Raw genomic sequence first — 20,413 nt, forward strand, 5'->3', positions numbered from 1 at the left:
TATATATTTTTTTCTTTTTTATTGTTATTATATTGTTTTTTTACCTTAAGATGAACAGGCACTACACCAGTTGGGAAGTTAAGAATACAGCACTAAATCTAAACATACATATATGTTCTAGACCGCTAAAATAGATTTTTCACTACATGTTTTTTTTTCTTTCCCCTCTTTTCTCTCCCTCATCTGCACCAGGAAGGAAAAGTACAAATTAAAAAAAAAATAGCATTTACATATACACCTCTCTTTACTGTTTCACTTTTGTCAGGTTTCATTTTGATCAACACAGTTGTACAGTTACAATATAATATACTCTTTAAATTACATCATCATATACAAATAAAAAAGCGTGAGACCACCACACGCCCTTTATAGGTTTACATTTTCATGGCAACTAAAATAAAAATAAATACAGAATGGAACCTATTGTTTGTTGTTCTCTTCTCCCGCTTTATCCCATATGTAAGACACTACCCTTTCGGTCTGTGCCTGTTAGGTTTGTTTGTGTGTTTTGGGTGTTAATTATTTTTTGCGGCTTCCATTAGCTAATTTTAAACTGGCACAGACATTGCATTTTATGGAGACTGCTATATTCCAATGGTCCACTGGTTGGTTGGGTGTGTGTGTGTGTTAGGGGAAGGAGATATCACAAGTGCATTGAGTTGTCTAGGCTGGAATGAAAATAGAAGAGCATTGACAGGCTTCCCCACTCTCCATAAACATGTATGTCATCACGGATTTTTGTGAAGTCCTGGTAGTGAAGCAAGCTTGCTACAGAATGACTATATGAAATTTGGAAAGAAATAGTTTTTGTATGTGTGTTTTTTGTTTTCAGTGTACGGCTCACTCACGCTCTGTATGGAATAGTGCATTACCACGTTGTGCAGATATAAATGTACATTTCGTTATTTCACCGGGGGGGCTTTGCTGTTGCCTATGACTCAAAGTAGCTGGGACATGTCTATTAAACAAGCAATTAGAATTCAGTAAATGGTCTACTACCAACAGTGTTATTTATTATACCTGCAGAGGTGCTGACAGAGCTGTTAGCAGAATCCAAAGCACGAAACCATGGCAGCACAATCAAATGAGGTGGACAATTTGACAAAAAGTGTGGTCCAATACTGTAACATTCCACATTCCTTCAGCTGTGAAGATTAGGGTACAATAACCCTAGAAGGAATAGCAAGATCCAAGACCTTAGCATGAGTGTACCAAGTAAATACTGTATGCCGGAGTCCTGAGTGATTCTTCATACTTGCATAACAGTCTAGACACAAGAACAGTTTGTCAGGAACAGTCACGTCCACAATGACAACAGCAGTTCAGAACAGATTTTAAAAAACAAAAGCTACTGCTGTATTGAAAGGGGGTGTTTTCATCCTGTTCAACAAGGAGAGAATGCAATTGCATCTCCCAGTTCTTAAAAGCATCCACGTTGAAATCAAAACTATAAAAATGGTAAACACCACATCACCACAGTGTGCACATGTGGATTTCAAAAGACTGGGCAAAACTGAAGAGGTGGGGGTGGAAAATAAGAAAAAAGGTTAAATTTGAACCAAGTGCAATGATTCATTACTACCCTTTAAACACGGTTTGAGGAAATAACTGGTTACAGTTGTGACCGATTGCAAGATTTGAAGTGGTTTGTTGTCCCGTTGCAATATAAAGGAATGACAAGCAGTCAAGACAAGCAAGTCAATTTGCACACTTGCTTTTACTAGATTTGCAAAGAAAGAAACACTATATTACACAAGTGCACATGGATTTTGGTCTTTGCTGTAAGAGAATGGTTTGTCACAGTGTGATCCTCAAAGCAATGACTTTTGTTGAGAATGGCGTAATAGTGTGGCTCTGACCAGGCTTTTTCAGACTGTAGTACAGTTACAACAACCCAAACCTACTGCCAACAAATAGATAGTAAAACTGTTAACAGAAACACCAATGCACTGCCAGGCCAAGTTAAACATAGGGCTGTACAGCAAGAGTCCACAACCACCATCAGAACTGTTGAAGCACCCAGACTAGAGACCTCTAACTGTACACAGCACATATCGGTCTGTTGCTTCTCAATTCTAACTTGCCTTGAGGTGATCATAGCTTAATTAATGTTTATTTTAAAGCTGCTTATATTTGCAAATCAAAATATGTAATTATAAGAAACAAATCTATCAATAAATACATCTTTGACAACTATATTCGAATTGCAAGCCTGCCTTCTACTCATCTCTGCTTCCCCCCTTGGTAAGAACTCCAAATATCTTCGGATCAGACACATTACATTAAGGTTTCAGAGAGGAGGTGACCCACAGCATAAATCTTAATGCCGTCACAGGGTGTGAACGGAAATAAACCTGAACACCTAACTAGAGTAACACTGAAAGTCAATCAATCAACGTCAATTAAGTACAGATGCTTCATTTTGCAGCAGTGCTAGCATGGGATTAATCTAATCTAAGAAAGCACTTAGTTTGTGTTTGTTATAAAGCTTCACAGTTGCTGGCTACAGTTAAATATGCATTTCAGATCAGATCAAACACTGGCATGCCCAGAGCTCAAAATATCTGCTGAGAAACTTGTGTGTGCACGTGAGACTGCACTGGAGTTGTGGGAAGCACCACAGAGCAAAGAGGAGGGTTGTTTAGGATTGGTTTGCTTTAAAGGTCACAGGGAGTTCCAGTGTCCAGGTTCCTGTGGCGAATGCTAGGGTTAGACATGGAAGGAGTCAAGCTGAATTCATCTTCTGCAAGCTGAGGATCCAGTGGCCAACTTTAGGGCAAACATTGGCCGTGTTGCCATATGGAGGTGGAGACATCGAAGTGGGCCATTGTGATGTTGCATTTATCTTTGGCTCAGTTTTGGTCATGCTTTTGTGTGCCTTTTCTTGGCCACATAACTGTGTGTTTGTCACACATTTTGGAAACTAAAGTGGAAGACAGAGCGAGGACATCTCATCTAAGGGAATAGGAAGTGCACAGGGGGTAGGAACCAAGATCCCAGAGTGTCAATTAGAGCGATTAGAATGCACACAAGGAGGACTGACCAGAAACATAAGAACATAAGGAAGTTTACAAACAAGAGGAGGCCATTCGACCCATCGTGCTCGTTTGATGTCCTAAGTGATCCAAGGATCCTATCCAGTCTGATTTTAAATGTTCCCAAATTTTCAGCTTCAACCACATCACTGGGGAGTTTGTTCCAGATTGTGACAACTCTCTGTGTGAATGTTTGGCAGAAAACTGATGCATAAGTTTCTTCCAGGGGGTTGGTATTCAGCTGTTTTTTCAATCCTATCTTCAACTTAGAAAGCTCCCGGCTCAGGCTGACATTCCTTTTAATTTTAGTTTTGCTGATCAAAGCCACTCAGTTGGTTTCGGTAGCTTCACAGACCATTAGGAATCAAAGGTCCTTAAACAAGACTAGAAAGCAAGTGGGGCTCTTCAAAGGGACATAACAGCTGAATATCCAGCTGATAACAGGGTGGTAACAACACCCAGGAGATCAAATTGGGAGCCTGTTCTCTGGACCAAAGCTCTTAAGTCTGCAGCCAGACTCAAAAAGGACAGAACTAACCGCAGCTGCAGCCTTAGAAAAACATCATAATTAATTGAAGTCAAGGCGATCCCGACACCAAGGAAGGTTTCCCCCACAACCTCCACCATCAACTCCCAGGGGCTGCGTCACAAGCCATCACAATCAATGGTTAGTTTCAATGCTGAAGTTCACTCTCCTGATACTTTCGCTCTGAAAAGGCATAAAGGATGAAAGCACGGACTGGAAGCAGCTACAGTCAGTGCAGCTTACGCACCCCCTCTCAGCCTTCATATATCAGCTGAAACCCCTCACAAACAAAGGCCAGGGAAGCATGAGCAAAAATAAAAATGCAGATATATAGAAATGAAAACGGCAAAAATAGATACATGTTTATGAATTCAAATGGATTCAGGAAGACAACGGGACAGGAGTTGTCAAACTGGGACAGTAAGGGAATGTTTTAAAAAATATATATATATGTTATTTTTTAATCACGAAGGGCTGCCACCTGGAAAGAAGACGCAGGTGTAAACTGTGTGTCAGCAATGTGCCCAACACTTGTCCCCCTCTTTTTTTGTAAATACTGCTCCACGAATGCTGTCAGAAATGCACGGAATGTGAATTGTGTAGCACATGCTGCTACCCAATAGGAATTTAATACAGAGAAAAACAACACATTGTATAGCACATATCGCTGAAAGAAATGAACCCAAACCACAAAAAATAAAGAACACCAACAACAACAACAACAAAAAAGAGGATAGAAATAATAATACAAAAAAATGACATTGTATAGCATTTTATCGCTACACAACAGTCAGATTTTCCAATGCAAGAAATGAGGACTGTATTACGCATAGCATCAAGACTGCTACACAAAATGTCATCAAATATATACAATGCACATTGCATAGCTCATTCCAGCTACACAAGTGTCATCGACTACATAATACTCATATTGTATAGGAGAACATATCGCTACACAAATGTCATATCAGCTGCACGAAATTCATATTGAACACGGCTACACAAAAATGCAAAACGATTCCCTGCACCCACTGTAGAATTTTCTGGTGTTTTTTCTCTTAAATACCCCCTCCCCCAAAAATGAATAAATATATATATATGTGTGTGTATATATATATATATATATAGTCTTTTTTTAATTACTAAGATTGTGTTTTGATAAGACTGCTTGGTGCATCTGTCTGGCAAGGGAAGTGTTGCTCTTAAGTCTCTGGCTATGTGCAGTACGATTGGATGGTACAGTCTGAGCTGCCTCCAATTGGGTGTCCCCTCTGGTCAGGTGACTAGATGGACTCCACGTAATTGGCTGGGTACAAGCCCAGCTGCCCATTGTCTAGGCGGCCTTTACACCAGCCCTGCTCGTCTTCATCTTCCAGTTTGGTCAACTCGTCACCTGGGGAAAAAGAGAGAGACATACTGTGTCACTGTTAATCCCCCACAATGCAGTGGGCCCTTTATTTGTCACTCTTCATTACTTGTTTATCCATCAGTCTTTCAACAGGTTTTTCAGCTGCGGTGCTTTTCTTAACTGAATCAATGTCAATGAAAGACAATCAATCACAGTTAAATTGTTTCCCTGGGCTGATTCAGAGGGTAACGAGATAATCATGTCTGTTTTGAACTTACGCTTTTGGTGCTGTCGTCTACAGTTGACCTGACCACCCAACCAGCTCTCCTCACTATGTTCAGGTGTCAAAGTCCGAGACCAAGGATTAAGTGTGTGTTCTTTAAGCTACATCTCAAAAGTACATATCTATCAATGGAATTCACCATATTAGGACAGAAACCAGGTCTATCAGAGCTTTGTTTAAGGGCTCCCTAACAGAAACATATGCATACAACTTCCTCTCAACTGTCCCTCTGATGGATTATCCATTGTAAAGCTCCAAGTGTACATTGAAAGAGCGCAATGGATTACAGTCATTGGACACTTGCTTAGCTTTAAATACATTCACAGATGATGTATGCTGCGGCATCTTTTTGTAATCACCAGCGTCTGATGTTGATTGGCAAACCCCCTCCAAATGAATGCAGACAAACAAAACGTTGAACATGCAGAACCCATAGGAAACCAATGTAAAACAAAGGTGAAACCACAGTAAGACCATTTAAAAAATCCATAAATCTGGCGGTGAATATTCAAAGGAAAACTTGCATAAGGAGAGCAGTGGGCAAGAGTTTTCATCGCAGTGGCATCCTCTCATCATATACTTCCAGTTAGTGAACAGAAATAAATATTATTTAAATAAAAATAAAAGTGATATATGTATGATTACTTCTATTGAAAAAGAATAATAAAGACACTTTTTTTAATTAGCATGGAACTTAATAATACCTCCCCCAGTGAGATAACGGTCATCAGCTCAGTTAATAGAGTACCGGGTGTCTGTAATTGTGATAATAACCTCAGCCAAGGTGACTAACCACATGTCACATGCCAATAACATCTGCTGAACAATATAATTTACTGTCATAGTCATCGCATGTAAACTGACTATTTTTAACACTAGGTAAATTAATATTATTACAATGATTAAGACCAGGATTGAGTTTTACTGGCTTAACTAAGAAGGTTTGAGTTGCTGGCCTTGCTGGGGATTGAGGTTTCTTTTGACAACAAAAATCTCAACCCCCATCCTAGGAATAACCCAAATTCAACCCAAACACTGATGAGAAGCTTTAGGAATCGTATTCACTGTCTCCAATTTCACAGTGAGAGGCCTGTGCCCCGATGCCCCGCTCCTCACGCCTTACCAGCTTTAAAGCTGAGCTCGTCCTGCTCCTGTCCATCGTAGTCATATAGCGCCCGTACACGCACGCCCTTGGCAGCAGCGGGCGCTGACTCCTCCTCGAAAGGGTTGGCTCCACCGTTGGACTCGGTGGCTGAGAAGGGGTTGGCCGGCTCCTCATCGGACCACTCTGCCGAGTAGGCCTGGTTCTTGTCATAGCTGCTCACGCTGGTTACAACACAGAAACAGGCAGTAAACTAAATGGGCAGCCAGACTAAGACATTAACAGCTCAACAGTGCTATAGGTAGAATTGAAATGCTGGCACCATTTTACATCCACCATGGTTTTGATACATTAAAATGCCAATATCAGTCCCTATCACGCTTCCTGTCTTTCCCCAACTCTATGGTTGCTGGACCCAGTGTGACCCGTCCGGCTCTGACCTGCCCCTGTCTCCGGCCTGTGCAATGTGTTCCACTCCAGAGGTGACGTTGGTCAGGGTTACTCCTTCGGGCTTTTTCACCTTCTCTCTCTTAGTGATGGTGTGGGTCAGGTCGGGGTTATACTCCTGCATGAAAAAGACCACAGTTACTCCCCGTGCAAACACATGGCACCTTCCAAAACATCCCGAGAGACTCAAATCAGATTCAAAAAACAACAACCTGTACACAGTTGTGTGTTGTGTGGAAGTACCTCAAACTGTGGCCAGTTCATGGGCATGCCGGGGCCGTGGTTGTTGTTGAACCACTTCAGATCCTCCTGAGCATCTGCGGAGCGGATGTTGTGCTCCAGCTCCCGGTACACGCCGGCGTAGCTATGGACAGGAAAGAGTTAACATCAACATGCCAGCGGAAACAAATTAAATCTCAGACACTGGGGCCAGCAAAGCCACAGTGGGAGACCCCTTATACAAGTTTACCCCGGTACATTTCCTAGGATTTTTGCACTTTCTGTTCTTGTTTAAGGATGACCACATCGAAAGGGAAAGGGCATCTTTCAGCATTTCTGGGGCCTGCTGTGCACTCACCATAATCCATTTAGTTGGGAGAATCTTTGTTGTCAATGCAGGAGATGGCAGGTGTGAAAAGATAACTCAGACATATGTAACCAGTTTATCCTGGTACGTTCACTATGGCTGGTCCATCTCTTCACTGTGCTTTACTACACTCTACCAAGAAGAAACTGTACTGTACCACTGTAAATATGCCTTAGAAATTACCTCCAGACTTGGTTACTGTAATGCATTCCTTGGTGGCCTGCCCTCTAAAGTCATCCAGAGGTTTCAGCTTGTACAGAATAGTGCTGCTAGAGTCATCACAGGAACTAGGACACTTGATCACATCACCCCTGTACTAGCTTCCCTTCACTGGCTACCCATCAAATTTAGAATTAAAGTGCTATATGCCACTGGTCCTCATTATCTTAGTGAGCTTCTCAATCCCAAACAGTCTCTCTGTCTATTTAGATGAGTGTCCAATGAGCAAAGACTTATTTCAACCCCAAAGACTAGCCTTAAAACCTCAATTCTTATTGTCTAGTATTCGTTTTTCATTGTTTATTATTATTAACTGAAATTGTCACTGATGTGTGTTTCAGTGTGTGTCAGTGCTCTCCATGGACTGTGTGTGTGTGAGAGGGTGCGCGTGGGGACGGCCCCCCCTGCCAATCCCCACCAGCCCCGGCCTTGAATTCATTTATGATTTAATAACGCAGTGGTAGTCTGACTCACAGCCAGCAGCCTATCTGACACACAGCGGCTGAGCTATCCTGCGCCTACACACAATGCACAGATTAACAGGCAGGGCTTTGGAAAAATAGGTGGCTTCACGTCTGATCTTTAATGTCAGTCTCACAATAGGGGAAAGCCAACGCCTGGGAATATAGTTGGAGGAGATGGAATTGTATCCAGGGATGCCAAGTAAGTATTTTCTTATTTCATCGATTCCCTGTTCTATTGCTGATAATGTTTCTTGATTGCCATGCAATCTGCTCTTGATTACAACTCTCCCAAGCTACATTAACTGTTTCCAAGTAGGAAATTCATTCAGTATCACTCAGACCACATCCACCGTCCCTGATCCACGTCTCTGCTTTGCAATTTTTAAACTGTTATCACCAGTCCATGCTACCCACAATGGAGAATGTGTTCTTTCAACTATACGCTCAGTTCTAAATATCGTACTGCTGTCCTTTACCTCGTTTTAGATTTATTGCAAAAGGATGTGTTGGGAGAAGTTAAGCGAAGGAGTGAGAAGGGGAGAGAAAAGCAGAGCAGGTCAGCTCACCTTTGGTTCTCGGTGAGGTTGAGGTGACGCTTGATGTCTAGTAGGACCTCCTTGAGGAAGGACAGCCTCTTCTCCTCAAACTGCTGGCACTGGTCAAACACCTGCTCCATGTGCTCCATGTACTGCGGCGTGCACTTGTTCAGCTCATCCAGGGCCTTCTCATACTTCTCCCTGGCCTGGAAAGCACACGCAGGGGGCACCGTCACTCCCAAGGACCCAGGCACACTGAAAACACAGGCCTTAGGCCTGGGTTGGCACCGTGCTGCAGTGGTTAGGATGAGGGGCTTGTTACTAGGAGCCTAGTTTATGGTTACTTGCTGGGCATCACCCTGAGTGACTTCTTTAACTTCCCTGTGTACCAGTGGGATGTAAAACATTGGTTTAAGAGTTGCATAGCTAACAGCTAGTCTCTGTATGTGTCTGATTAGTGGTGAATAATTATTACTATTCACAACAATGTTAACCAAGACCCCTGTTACAGCCCTCAGATATGTCTGGTGACACGGAAGATGAAACAGATATTTTCACTCTCATCTGGAGGGTACTGACTTGACTAATAATGTCAAAATAATACAACTAATGAGGTAATCATATTAAAAGTATTTAAAATCTACAAAATCCTCTGATCATGTTGTATTATAATGTCACCTCCTGAGAGACCGGTGGCTGTGAAAAAAGGATCTTTAATTGAGGCCAGATAAAGTGCATGGGGGGGTGGCTGCTATATGGTGCAAATGGTCATGAGGTTAAATGGTAATGATGAATGGCTGCACAGTTTATGCATCCTGCAGTGTCTAGCCAGAGCTGGGACCGTACTGGCTCTAGGTTCTCGCCACACTAACTAGGCCAAGGGCAACCATGTGATCTCACAATGGCAGGCCCAGGAGGATAAAAGCTAGTCACACAGTAATTAGCTGATTAAATATCTCTGTGAAGCAAAGCATTTACAGACACGCAGGCTCCAGACAATTTGACAGATGTTCTTGAACCTCTTGCAGATCTGCAGATGCCTGCAAAACCAGCAGGGCTGTACAGGACCAGGAACCAGTTCCTTTAGGTCAAACAGAAAGCAACAGACAGGGTTGTGTCTCTGGCTCACCTTCTGAACATCCTGTTTGCACTTGTCCACTTTCTCGTGCAGCTTCTTCTGCTGGTCTGGGGTGACCGAGGCCTCCGCCTTGCTATTGGCCTCACGAGTGGCTGCCAGCTTCTCCTCCTTACAAGCCATATGGTACACTTTCTTTGCCGTCTCCATCTGAGCAGGAAAGAGACACATACAGACAGACAGACAGACAGACAGACAGACAGAGAGAGAGAGAGAGATGATTCCCATCCTGGTACTCAAGGCATTCAAGACAGAAAACAGGAGACACTTCTTCACACAGAGAGTCGTGGACTCCTCTCGTTTGTAAACTTTCTTATGTTCTTATGGTAGCTTACATTGCTGTCCATTCAGCCCAGGCCACTTAAGCTCTACCCGCAAGGCTCTCCTAACTCACCTCAAGTTGCTCACCTCACAGAAGCATTAAAGCACTTGACTCTTCAGATGGAAACCCCAGGGCAGTCAAATGTCATGAGCGCAGAGAATGTCTATATTAACTAAATTAGGTTCAGGGCTCTACAGTCAATAAGACCTAAACTGCATTAGTCCTTGCTGCAGCTGTTGCTGAGCTCAGGTTCAGCTCCGCTTCAAACCCTGCTGAATTACTGAAGAGAGCGATTTAATTTTATATCGACTGCTGTACTGCACACCTCTCAAAATGACTTTCTAGCCAAGTTGAGGGATTGTAAGATCTATAATAACTTGGAGTTGATGAGTTGGAGTTTATTATCTCTAGGACGGCTTCCACTAACTCTGTTACACTACACACTGATGGTCCTCTGTAGCCCTAGGCCGCTCTCTATATAAAGCACTCTTCAGCACAAACGTATTAATGTGTGAGTTTATTAGCCACCTGTAATCTGTACTGCAATCCCTTCTCCCTCCAAATGCCAAGTTTAGCATCCTGAAAGAATCTCTAACCAGAAAGACTGAAGACCTAGAAGATCAAGCCCAAAGTTTGCTGTACACAAAAATCAGCAACTTTTCAGAAAAAAAAGCATTAAAGCCATGCAGTCTGTGCTCAGTATTTCTACCCTAGCTTTGATCTCCGGAGGTTACAACAGCCCAGTTTCAATGAGGGAACCCCAGCCAGAAAGTCTTCCCACTCTGCTCGGTTTAAATGTTGACAGACTGACATTTTTATTTCACCGAACTGGTTAATGCCACACTGTCTTGTTCTCAAATCCAATACCAGGGACCCCCAGTGGTCCAGGTTTTTGTTGCACCTTTTAAGATCTACACACTTTTTTGATGGTATATTAAGGCCTCAAACTTCCCAGATTCCAGAAAAAAGGATGCCACTCACTCCTGAGTGTTACTCTACAGCAGTGCAAATCGAGGCAGTATACGCCGATAAACCCTGCTCGCACATCTGCCATCATTATAATCCATTAGGGTATCATTACTTTACCCTTTTTTGTAGAAAATGGAGAGAATAAACTACCAATAGTTCTCACCAGAAATACTTAAATACATACATACATACATAAAATTAAAATTAAAATTATTGTCATTAAAATGAAACAAGGAAAACTACAAAACAAAAAAAGATAATTTCATAGCCTTCCAAAGCAATCTACACTTTCTGAAGATAAGCAAAAAACACTTCCGGCTGTAGATGTATGTGAAGGTTTGGATGTTACAGAAGTACAAACTGCTGTCGACACCAGTACCAGTTCTGACAGGAATCAGCGATTCCTTTGCAAGTAGATCATGCGATATCAGAATAGATCACGTGATTCCCATGATTGTTTCAACCACTTGAAACACTGCCGTAACCTGTCCTCACCTCTTTGAGTTTCTTGGCCCAGGGCTTCTGTGCTTTTCTGAAGCCGTCCTCAGCCTCCTTGGTCTCCTTGAAGCCACCCATCATCTGCTTGTGATAGGCATCTTTCTGCCAGTTCTTGACCTTCTCGAAGTCCTCAGTGAGCAGACCGTTCTTCACCTCCTGGTGTAACTCGCTCACCTTGTCCGCCTCGTTCATCATGGCCAACCAGGCGCGCTCCAGAGTGCCATACTGGGGCCCTGAGACACACGCACACACCAGACAGACACCCAGACAGAGAAAGCATGAGGAACATTGCTCCAAATTCACACCTCAACACAAGCAATGTAGGAAAACCAGTCAGAATAAACCCAAACATTTTCACTTTTCAGCATTATATCAAAGACTAAAAAATACATTGATTTCCCCGATTCACTGCTAATACTGGAAGATAAGGTTTTTCTTTTTTTTCATTTGATGACATCATCCGTCCTACCAGCCCCTAACATTGACCCTTGCAGGCTGCACTCCCCCCGGCTTGTCCCCACTTCCCCCCCTCACCTTTCTCCACCAGCTGTTTCCATCTCTTGGACCAGTCCGTGAGTTGCTGTGCATAGGCCTTCTCGATCTTGGCGCGCTCGTGGACACAGTTCATGAGGTCGTTACAGAGCCGATGCCCATCGTCGATTCGCTTCACCGCACGCTTGTAGTTCCCTACCTGACAGGAAGTCACACAGGGCGAGCTAAGTTCCTTTCTTCACCTACAGCCACAATTCAGCCACACACACACACACACACACACACACACACAAATCATCTTCACTTGCTATCAATTCTACTAGATTAAGCACAATCAATAAAAGGTGGGAGAGGGGGATGTGGCCATCTTCATTATCATTTGAACCCTTCTTGGTGCAACACCTGGAACTGTGCAGTAGATTAATGCGCACATACACAAAAAGACCAATTGCTATATGGGTTTAAAGGGATTCCCATTGATCAAAGCCCATCGCACTGCCTCCTCTCTGTCCTGATCCACCTTAAGAGTGGCTCTGCGGCCTTTATGCCCCTCCCCTGTGCCTGCAAGGGTGTGAGTCAACGCTGGGCCAGTGTGTGGAAGCGAGGGCTCATGTGGCTGTGCATGTGGACTTATGCAATAGCCCTGGCTTGGGGGGGAATCCTGTCATGGCTGTAATCTGCGCTGCTCTGACGAGGCCTGAACAATGCTGCCCCCCCCTTCTCCCTCCTGCTCGGGAGCTGACAGGATTAGGGGTGACAGAGCTGTAGAGCACAACAGCCAGCCTGCAGACAGCCGCCACACCACTGCACCGGGGCCACAGCCAGAGGCGCAGGTCCAGCCCTGGGAGTCTCTTCCAATCACAGGGCTCACAGCAGCCCAGCTTGCTATCTTTCCAGAGCACCAGTAGGCTTCTCCAATTTCCGATCTCTAAAGGATGCTGATGCCTTCATCATGGGAAGAGCATTATCAAGCCTAGCTGGTTCAGATGTGTGGATGGACAAAACAGTCCAGGTGCTGCTGGCCTCCACAGAAAAACAACAGCACAAATTTCATCCACCAGCGAGGAACTGTGCTGTGAGGTGTCTTTGCACGTGTCTAAAACTGTGTATTTTTAATTTTTTCCTCAAGCTTGCTCTTCTAAATTACACTTGTACAATGAAAGTCATATCTGGGCCAGGACACTTAAGCAATGTAAGCTGCTTAACTAAAGACTATTTTTTTGTTTTATTAACAAATCCCTTCACCTTTTACCTCTGGTCATACAGGGTTCATAGGTGTAAAGGTGAATAACAGAAAAGACAGACTTATTCTATGGTTGGCTTTTTTGTACCTATTTGGTTTTGAGTTGGTTTGAGTGAAATTCAAGCTCAGCTATTGGGATTGCCTTGATAGTTCATCGCCCAAGAGGTAAATCAACTCAAATGCCCTTTATCCTATAGATTTTCCCTCCCACTCTGTTATGTAGTAGTAGACCCCCCCCGTATTCACAACCCCAGCTGTGACCACAGTACGAACCCCTGCCCTACATCATTAAATGCAGAGCGCCCATCAGTCTTTTCACCCAAGCGTCGTGTCACTGGTCCCTGCAGGCTGTGTCCTGCTTTAACAGTCTCCCAAGCCTGCGATCCAGTTAGCACAACCCCTACCTCAGCCCGGCCCAGGCTGACGAGGGGGCAGGAGCAGCATGGCTACACTCACTCTCTCACTCCGCATCGCCACTCATTACCCACTGATTCGCAGAACTTTTACAGACCAGAGGAGGCTCCGAGAGAGACAACAGCATACAGTATGTAAACAATTTAAAACAGGAAGGAGTATCGTACTGATGGAGGTTGGCTGTTTTTTTCCCAACATGTACATTGCAGAGTTTCATCTTCCATAATTCTTAGTACTATCGCGGCTGCTTTCCACATCTCTATGCTAGATACTATTACTGATGCCCCTACACTCTCTTCTCAGTCATCTCTGAATTGAAGATGTGTCTGTTCTCTAGTGCATTCTCACAGTTTTATTAAAAACACTGTGATTCTCATTTTTTACTGATCTCTTTCTTTTCCTGCAGCTAAACACTACAGAATGTATGGTAAAGGGCTAGAATACTAAAGCCCTGTAAAGCGTGTTCTGTGCTTAACCCTCTTAAAGGAGGGGAGGGGGTTTAAAATATGATATGATAGTCCCTTTCCTAGTCTTTTCTGTATTGTGACACTGTAATGTTTCCCATAAAGAGTTTAATGTTGAAAAGCTAACTTCTAGGCATTCATGGCTGCAAACAAACACAGATGCATCCATTTTGATACATTCTTGGGGAGGACGGGGCATTGGAAGCTTCTCTAGGTTCTATGCTAAATGGGTCAAATGGAACAAAAGGTACTAGAAAGAAGTTCTGGTGATGAATGCATAGTTCATAAGAGTGCTTTAAGCATTACTGTAGATGCTCTGTATTAAAGATTCTTATCTTTGAACTATTCAGAGCTTTAGGGGATTATAGAAGTGATCAAATCATTTCAGGAGTTCAATAGAGTTTATTTTGGCCTAGACTTGACTATGGGAAAGATGGCCTGGCGATGAGGATGAGGCCATCGAAAACCCCCCATAGGTGGAATGAGCCAAGGAGCCAAGGAGGAGGAATGCAAAGTGATGAATGCTGGGGAAGTGCACATGTTGATGGATAAGTCACACACAAGATGGGGTTTTCCTCCACCTGAACCTCAGTTTAACATGCCATTAAGAACATTAAGAGCCGGTGGGAGCTGAGAATATTTCCCTGGTTTTACCTCCCAGAAGCTGTCTGTGGCCTCGGGGTCAATGCTTGCGGATTCATCGTAGGAGCCGGACATTTTCCTATATGTGGAAGAGGAAGCTGGAAGCTGGAAGTGTCTTCACCAGAGCTGGGATCTTCATGCACTAAGGAAAGGGAGAGAGGGAGAGATCCAGGATTACTGTAAAAGGCTAATGTCTGGTACAATGAGAGTAATTTGAGGATTAGGGTTTTGACCATGAAAAGTGAAAATCTACAATGTTACCTAAAGCGGCTGGGAAAACACTTTTTGTACCTGAAGATAAGCTTCCTACAGTCCTAGCTCAAAAGATATAGAATGAGGCCACAGTTATAGAGCCAAGTTATTACAGCCACAAGCCCTTCTACAATCCTGCTTACGACTGTGATTCCTTGAATAACATGAAGTAAAACCCTACTATGCCGCCTGATGTATTAAAATCTATATGATGTATAAGACGGCCTCCCGGCACAGTCTATAGGGAGCTCCCGCTGTGCGGTGAACTGTACACTTCGAGCTGTGAAATGGTTTGATCACATTGCGGGAACCTCCTTCACAACACAGTGTCTTCAGAAGAGAAGCAACATAGCCTGTCCAGGAGTGCTACTACAGCCTGAAATACACACATCTAATAACGTCTTTACATAGTACAAATAAACATAAATGGTGATCAGATGTTTGAGAGGGAGTGCTCGGTTTCACCACGTGTTGCAGCGTACACAGGGGATTCTGTTTCTCGTCAGCACAGCATGGAAAAAAAATCTATGAAGAGATTCTCTCAACAGACCCAAAGTGAACCACCCCCATATGCAGACATCTGCAATCTCGCCAGGCAAGGATCTTGACAAACATTGAAGGCACTGCTTGAATGTGGTAAGAAAGATTAGAGAATATATAGGAACGAATGGGGATTAAACCTTAAAATCTGGAAAAATCCAACACCATACACAGACAGTTTCAGTCCTCCTAGCACACGTTGAAGGATATACACTGTACAGTACTATATGAACTAATCTGGTTCCTTGCCCAGGAATTGTAGAGCATCCATTCATCTACACTGATCAGCACCACACAGCTACAGCTACTGCCCCTAGTGTCTAGGAGCCACAGTGTGTGACTGTAGCTCCATTAAGCGCTGGGAGGAGGTGTGTGCGTGTGGCCTGGCCAGGGATGGCAGATCGTGATCCCATCTCTGGTATCTGATATTGGAGGTCAAACCATTTTCGCAGCACAATGTCAGGCTGCCCTGTGCTGGGCTGGAGAGCAGCTCCTGGCTCAGACAGCACTACTGCATGGCACTCAGAAGAGAGAGAGAAAATCTGCTCGGCACAACTGCTATTTTAAGACATCAATAAGCTTCATGTGGCTTTTCTTTAAAGATTTGAACAGTCGCTGTGTGAAGGCCTCAGTGACAATAGTACTAAAAAAATGATTCCATAATTGGGTTTCATCTCTCATCGCAAGGGATTTTTGTATTATTACTATTATAATATCCACACTGAGACATAAAATAAATGTACAGCTTGACACTGACAGTACAGCATGAACTGACAGATAGGAAATTCAGAGATCAGGAATTAGTTCCCATTATTTATTGATATATTGCAGGCCGTTCTACCATATGTCCATTTGTTTAGGTCTGCTCCATGTTATGCTTGGGTGTTTTGTCTTTGTCAAAACCTGTTAATTGGAATATGACTGGGCTGTGTAGATATTCTACATTAACAAAGCCTGCCTCCATACAAACCAAATTAGAATCTATATTCTGGTAAGTAAAGTCATCTTGTGATCCGTACAATTGAGTCTGGTATTAATGCTGGAGAAACTGGAGTTTCTGTCGCAGTGCTGCAGGAAGCAGGTGTGGGTCTGGGTCTTTGAGAAGTGAGTGACTGCTTTGGACATACAATCTGATATTGATGCTAAATCAGATTAGATTGCAGAGAACATTTGGACACATAAAATGTAAAAAAAAAAATATATATATATATATATATATCTTGCATTGCATGTTGAAAATGCATGTAAAAAATATGTATAAACACAGATTCTCTTTAATAAATCTAGGCTGGAGAAAACAAAGAACAGCAGGGTAGCGAACACTATGTAGTGTAACATGCACAATTTCTCTAAAAAAAAATATATAAATCTACGTAACCATTCTCCGTCCTCGGACAGATTTATCCTCTCAGTAATCAAACAAACATGACGTCATTGTTCCACCTCGACAAACCGACTGCACCCTACAGACTGTACAAGCCCACAGCCTGATGCCTTTGAGCAACGCTGTTAGAAAGTAATGCTAAAGACCTGGGAGCTACATCTTCAAAATCAGAGATACCTCATTTGAAATGATGATGTTAGTGGAAGATCTCATTTTAAACAATGGGGTCAAAAGGCTGCTACTAAGAGCATCTCTTGTGGATTTGAATTCCTGTGTGGTGTGACTGTTCAATCATCTGGCTTGTAAAAGACACACTTGTGAGTCGGCATGCAGACCCTGGCGTTCGTTCAAGCCTTTATTAGGATCATTCAGAGCTATAATAACGTGTCATCGATTCCTTTCCCGCTCCTTAATTTTTTGGATTCACAACTCTCTGTACACTTCCATTCTCATAATACCTTCTAATTGAAATGTAATCCATTTTGCTTTTGTGACTAATGGCACCCGTTACTGTGCGCTCGTCTAGTCAAACCCCTCATTAACGATGCCGGAGGCTGCTCTCCTGAAATACACAGAATTAAAGGGGGAAAAAAAAGAAGAAAGAAAATACATAACACAGTACAACTAGCAAGACCGTAGATGTTCTCACTTTGATCCTTGACAGCTGACGAATGCTAATTTGCAGTTCTCAACTTTCAAATGTCTGTGATTTCGTTTTTTAAATGTTCTTGGACTTTTCATCACAGGGAGCAGCTGAGAAAATGACAGTTATTTATCAAGCTTAGTTAATTGGGTATACAAGCACACCAATTACAGTAAGCATTAGCTCAATCAGTGTTTAAATTAATTTGATCCCAGCTTAGACAATGATAGTCTAGCTTTCTATACCACGTCCCATTTTAAAAAGCCCCGAATCCCACAGCTACTCGTGACAAGACATTGGGGGAGGGTTCCCATTGTTTAGAGGATACAGAAACAAAGGGACCCATTTTGAATCATACAGGGTGATTTGTTTTTTATTCATCAGTTGCTGAGGTCTGAAGATGTCGGGACGCTAAAATGTTGAAAGGGTGAGAGCAATGATCCGATCTCACCGATATCTGATTGATAGCAGACCAGTTGAACTTGAATAGTAATTAAAAATCTCAACATAAGAAAGGTGTGCGCCAAGATGAGACATAGGTCTACTAGTATGACCTAGAAATGAAATACCATAGTCTGCAATGGAAAATACCCTCATCTCCAAGACCGGGAAAAAGTCAAAATTAAGCTAATTCATTTTTTCTTACATCAAAGGGAGTTTGTTCCTCCAGGACAAACAGTTAACCAAGAGTTCTACCGGGATGTTTTGAGAAAACGTATTTTCCGCTCATACCGAACAAGTGGGTTCTCCATCACGTCAATGCTCCTGCACTCAAGGCCCTCTCAATTCTTGGCCAACAAACAAAAAACTGTGCTGTAACCTCCTCCCAACTCTCCCAACTTGGCTCCTTGTGATTTTTGTCTTGTTTCCAACACTGAAACTCCATTGAAAGGAACTCATGTTGCATCAATAGAAAGAGATCCAGAGAGTTATGACCAATGACCTACATGGCCTTTCAGAAAATGACTGCCAGGAGGGCTTTGAAACATGGCAGCAATGTTGGCCAGTGTATATATACTACCAGGGAGATTGCTGTGAAGGTTTAATCCCCGAATTTTTGTTGTCAGACCTCGTATTTGTAAAATGAAGCAGTGGACTGAGCAGCTGCAACAATCTTGCTGGTCACGTTTGCGTACAGAGGAACACTGTGTTCATTGCCTAATCTGGCATTGTACATAGAGATATTTTTGGTGAAAGGCTTCTATGCGCTGTGCCCTTCATTCTAAGTGTTTTCATTTTATTTTCAATTTCTAGCAAGGTTCTACATTACGACATAAGCCAGAGTGAAAGAAGGAGAAGTATGGAGTCTTCAGGCAGTTGTTTACCAAAACCACTGCATTACCAATGTTACAATCACCTTGATAAAAAAGAAAATCATTACAGAAAAGGAAAAATAAATAAATAATCGGGATCTACAACAGAGGGCAATTTTACAATGACACTTCTTGCAGCCTGTCTGACAAATTGCAGCGCACACAGGAACTTCGGCCAAACGGAGGCAGAATCAGCCAAGCATGCATTTGTTGCTGCCTGTCAAGAGAGGCCTTGTGCTACACTGCATCAAGGTAAACACTGACCACATCACCACTCGGCAAGAGAGATGTCCACAGGCTGGGGCTGGATTTCCAGTGAGTGGGAAAAAAAGATTGCAACTTCCCGGGGACACTGTTGAAAAAAGGAGTAGTAGAATTGACAGGCATGAGTAACACATCAAAATGAGGTGGAATCCATGTTGTGTCGTGATTTTCTTTGTGGTTTTAAACAGGAAAGAATAAACTGTAAAAAGCACTGATATACTGATCTGTATCTAGTAAATAACTTGTTGTGGCTCACCAGGTCTGAGCAGTGCAAGTAGAGAGAGTGGGAGGGAAGGAGAGAGAGAGAGAGAGAGAGAGAGAGAGGCCTGTGGTTAATAACTCTGGTGCAGTGTGAAGCAGCCAGGAATTATTTTAATCATATTCAGCAACAGCCAGCGAGAAAAGAGCTTCAAGGTTCGATGGCTCTCTCACTAGGTAGCTCATTCTGATGCCCGCCGTGATGAATGGATTATCATTACCAAGTATCTACATCTGTAGCTGGGGCACTTTTATTGCCAGCACAGCCCAGCTCTGACTGTAGGATTAATACGCCACAGAGAATATGAGTTATTGTCATGAGCAAATGTCAGCCAGAGGGGAACCCACAGAGTCTCACTGTATCAACATCGCTGACATTTCAGGCTCACAGGAATTCCTACATTCATGAACAGCACCTGAAAATATTCAGTGTTCATCCTAACAGAAAGGGCCTGCTTGTGGCAAAGCTAGTACAGCGCTGTTCATTTCGTATTGATCTAAATCAGTCCATAAGCAGTACATTTACAGCAACAGGTATTCCCCCCCACCACCCCACACCCCACACCCCACATCCAATTCTGCTCAACTGTTCAAGAGATGGACGAATGGAAGGACAAATGTATTACAAGGTAAGCAACTTAGTTTTTGTTCTCCAAAAAGGACAGCTTCTCCTCTCCAACATACAGAGCTCAATGGTGCCCTTGGGCCTTTTATTCATGTACGCAAACGGCAGTTTCCACTTGGTTTTCTGACAGGTTGATGGGCTGGGTAAGCATAGCAAGCTCATCAATTTATAAATCAGAGGAAATGGTAGAGGGGAAGAATTTCAGGGTTGCACATATTGCTTCCCAAATGCAGCAGTGTGACAAAGATTTGCTTCCCCTGTGCTGCAGATCTGGCCAATCGGTTAAGTCAAGTATCACTGGACATATAGATATAGTTGATTGTAGTAAAATCCCTGCAATAGACAATACAATGTATCACACAAAAAACGCTAAGAAATTAGTGTTAAATCACGATGGCAGCTGGTCCTT

General features: G+C 43.0%; 1 protein-coding gene across 4 annotated transcripts in view; it reads right to left on the minus strand.

The window, feature by feature from the left end:
- Positions 1 to 220: 220 nt before the first annotated feature.
- Positions 221 to 20,413, minus strand: part of pacsin1b (protein kinase C and casein kinase substrate in neurons 1b) — a 65,677-nt gene continuing 45,484 nt past the window's right edge. For all 4 annotated transcript variants that reach the window (XM_066703547.1, XM_066703545.1, XM_066703544.1 and 1 more), the window contains 9 exons: positions 14,738 to 14,867; positions 12,005 to 12,161; positions 11,468 to 11,703; positions 9,676 to 9,831; positions 8,577 to 8,752; positions 6,985 to 7,105; positions 6,735 to 6,859; positions 6,316 to 6,518; positions 221 to 4,954 (listed from right to left, as the gene is read on the minus strand). In XM_066703547.1, the coding sequence (XP_066559644.1) occupies positions 4,845 to 4,954; positions 6,316 to 6,518; positions 6,735 to 6,859; positions 6,985 to 7,105; positions 8,577 to 8,752; positions 9,676 to 9,831; positions 11,468 to 11,703; positions 12,005 to 12,161; positions 14,738 to 14,800 (1,347 nt within the window). In that variant the 5' untranslated portion in view covers positions 14,801 to 14,867 and the 3' untranslated portion in view covers positions 221 to 4,844. The remainder of the gene's footprint in view (positions 4,955 to 6,315; positions 6,519 to 6,734; positions 6,860 to 6,984; positions 7,106 to 8,576; positions 8,753 to 9,675; positions 9,832 to 11,467; positions 11,704 to 12,004; positions 12,162 to 14,737; positions 14,868 to 20,413) is intronic.

This window comes from Amia ocellicauda, chromosome 5, assembly GCF_036373705.1.
Source record: "Amia ocellicauda isolate fAmiCal2 chromosome 5, fAmiCal2.hap1, whole genome shotgun sequence".
NCBI classification, from domain to species: Eukaryota; Metazoa; Chordata; class Actinopteri; order Amiiformes; family Amiidae; genus Amia; species Amia ocellicauda.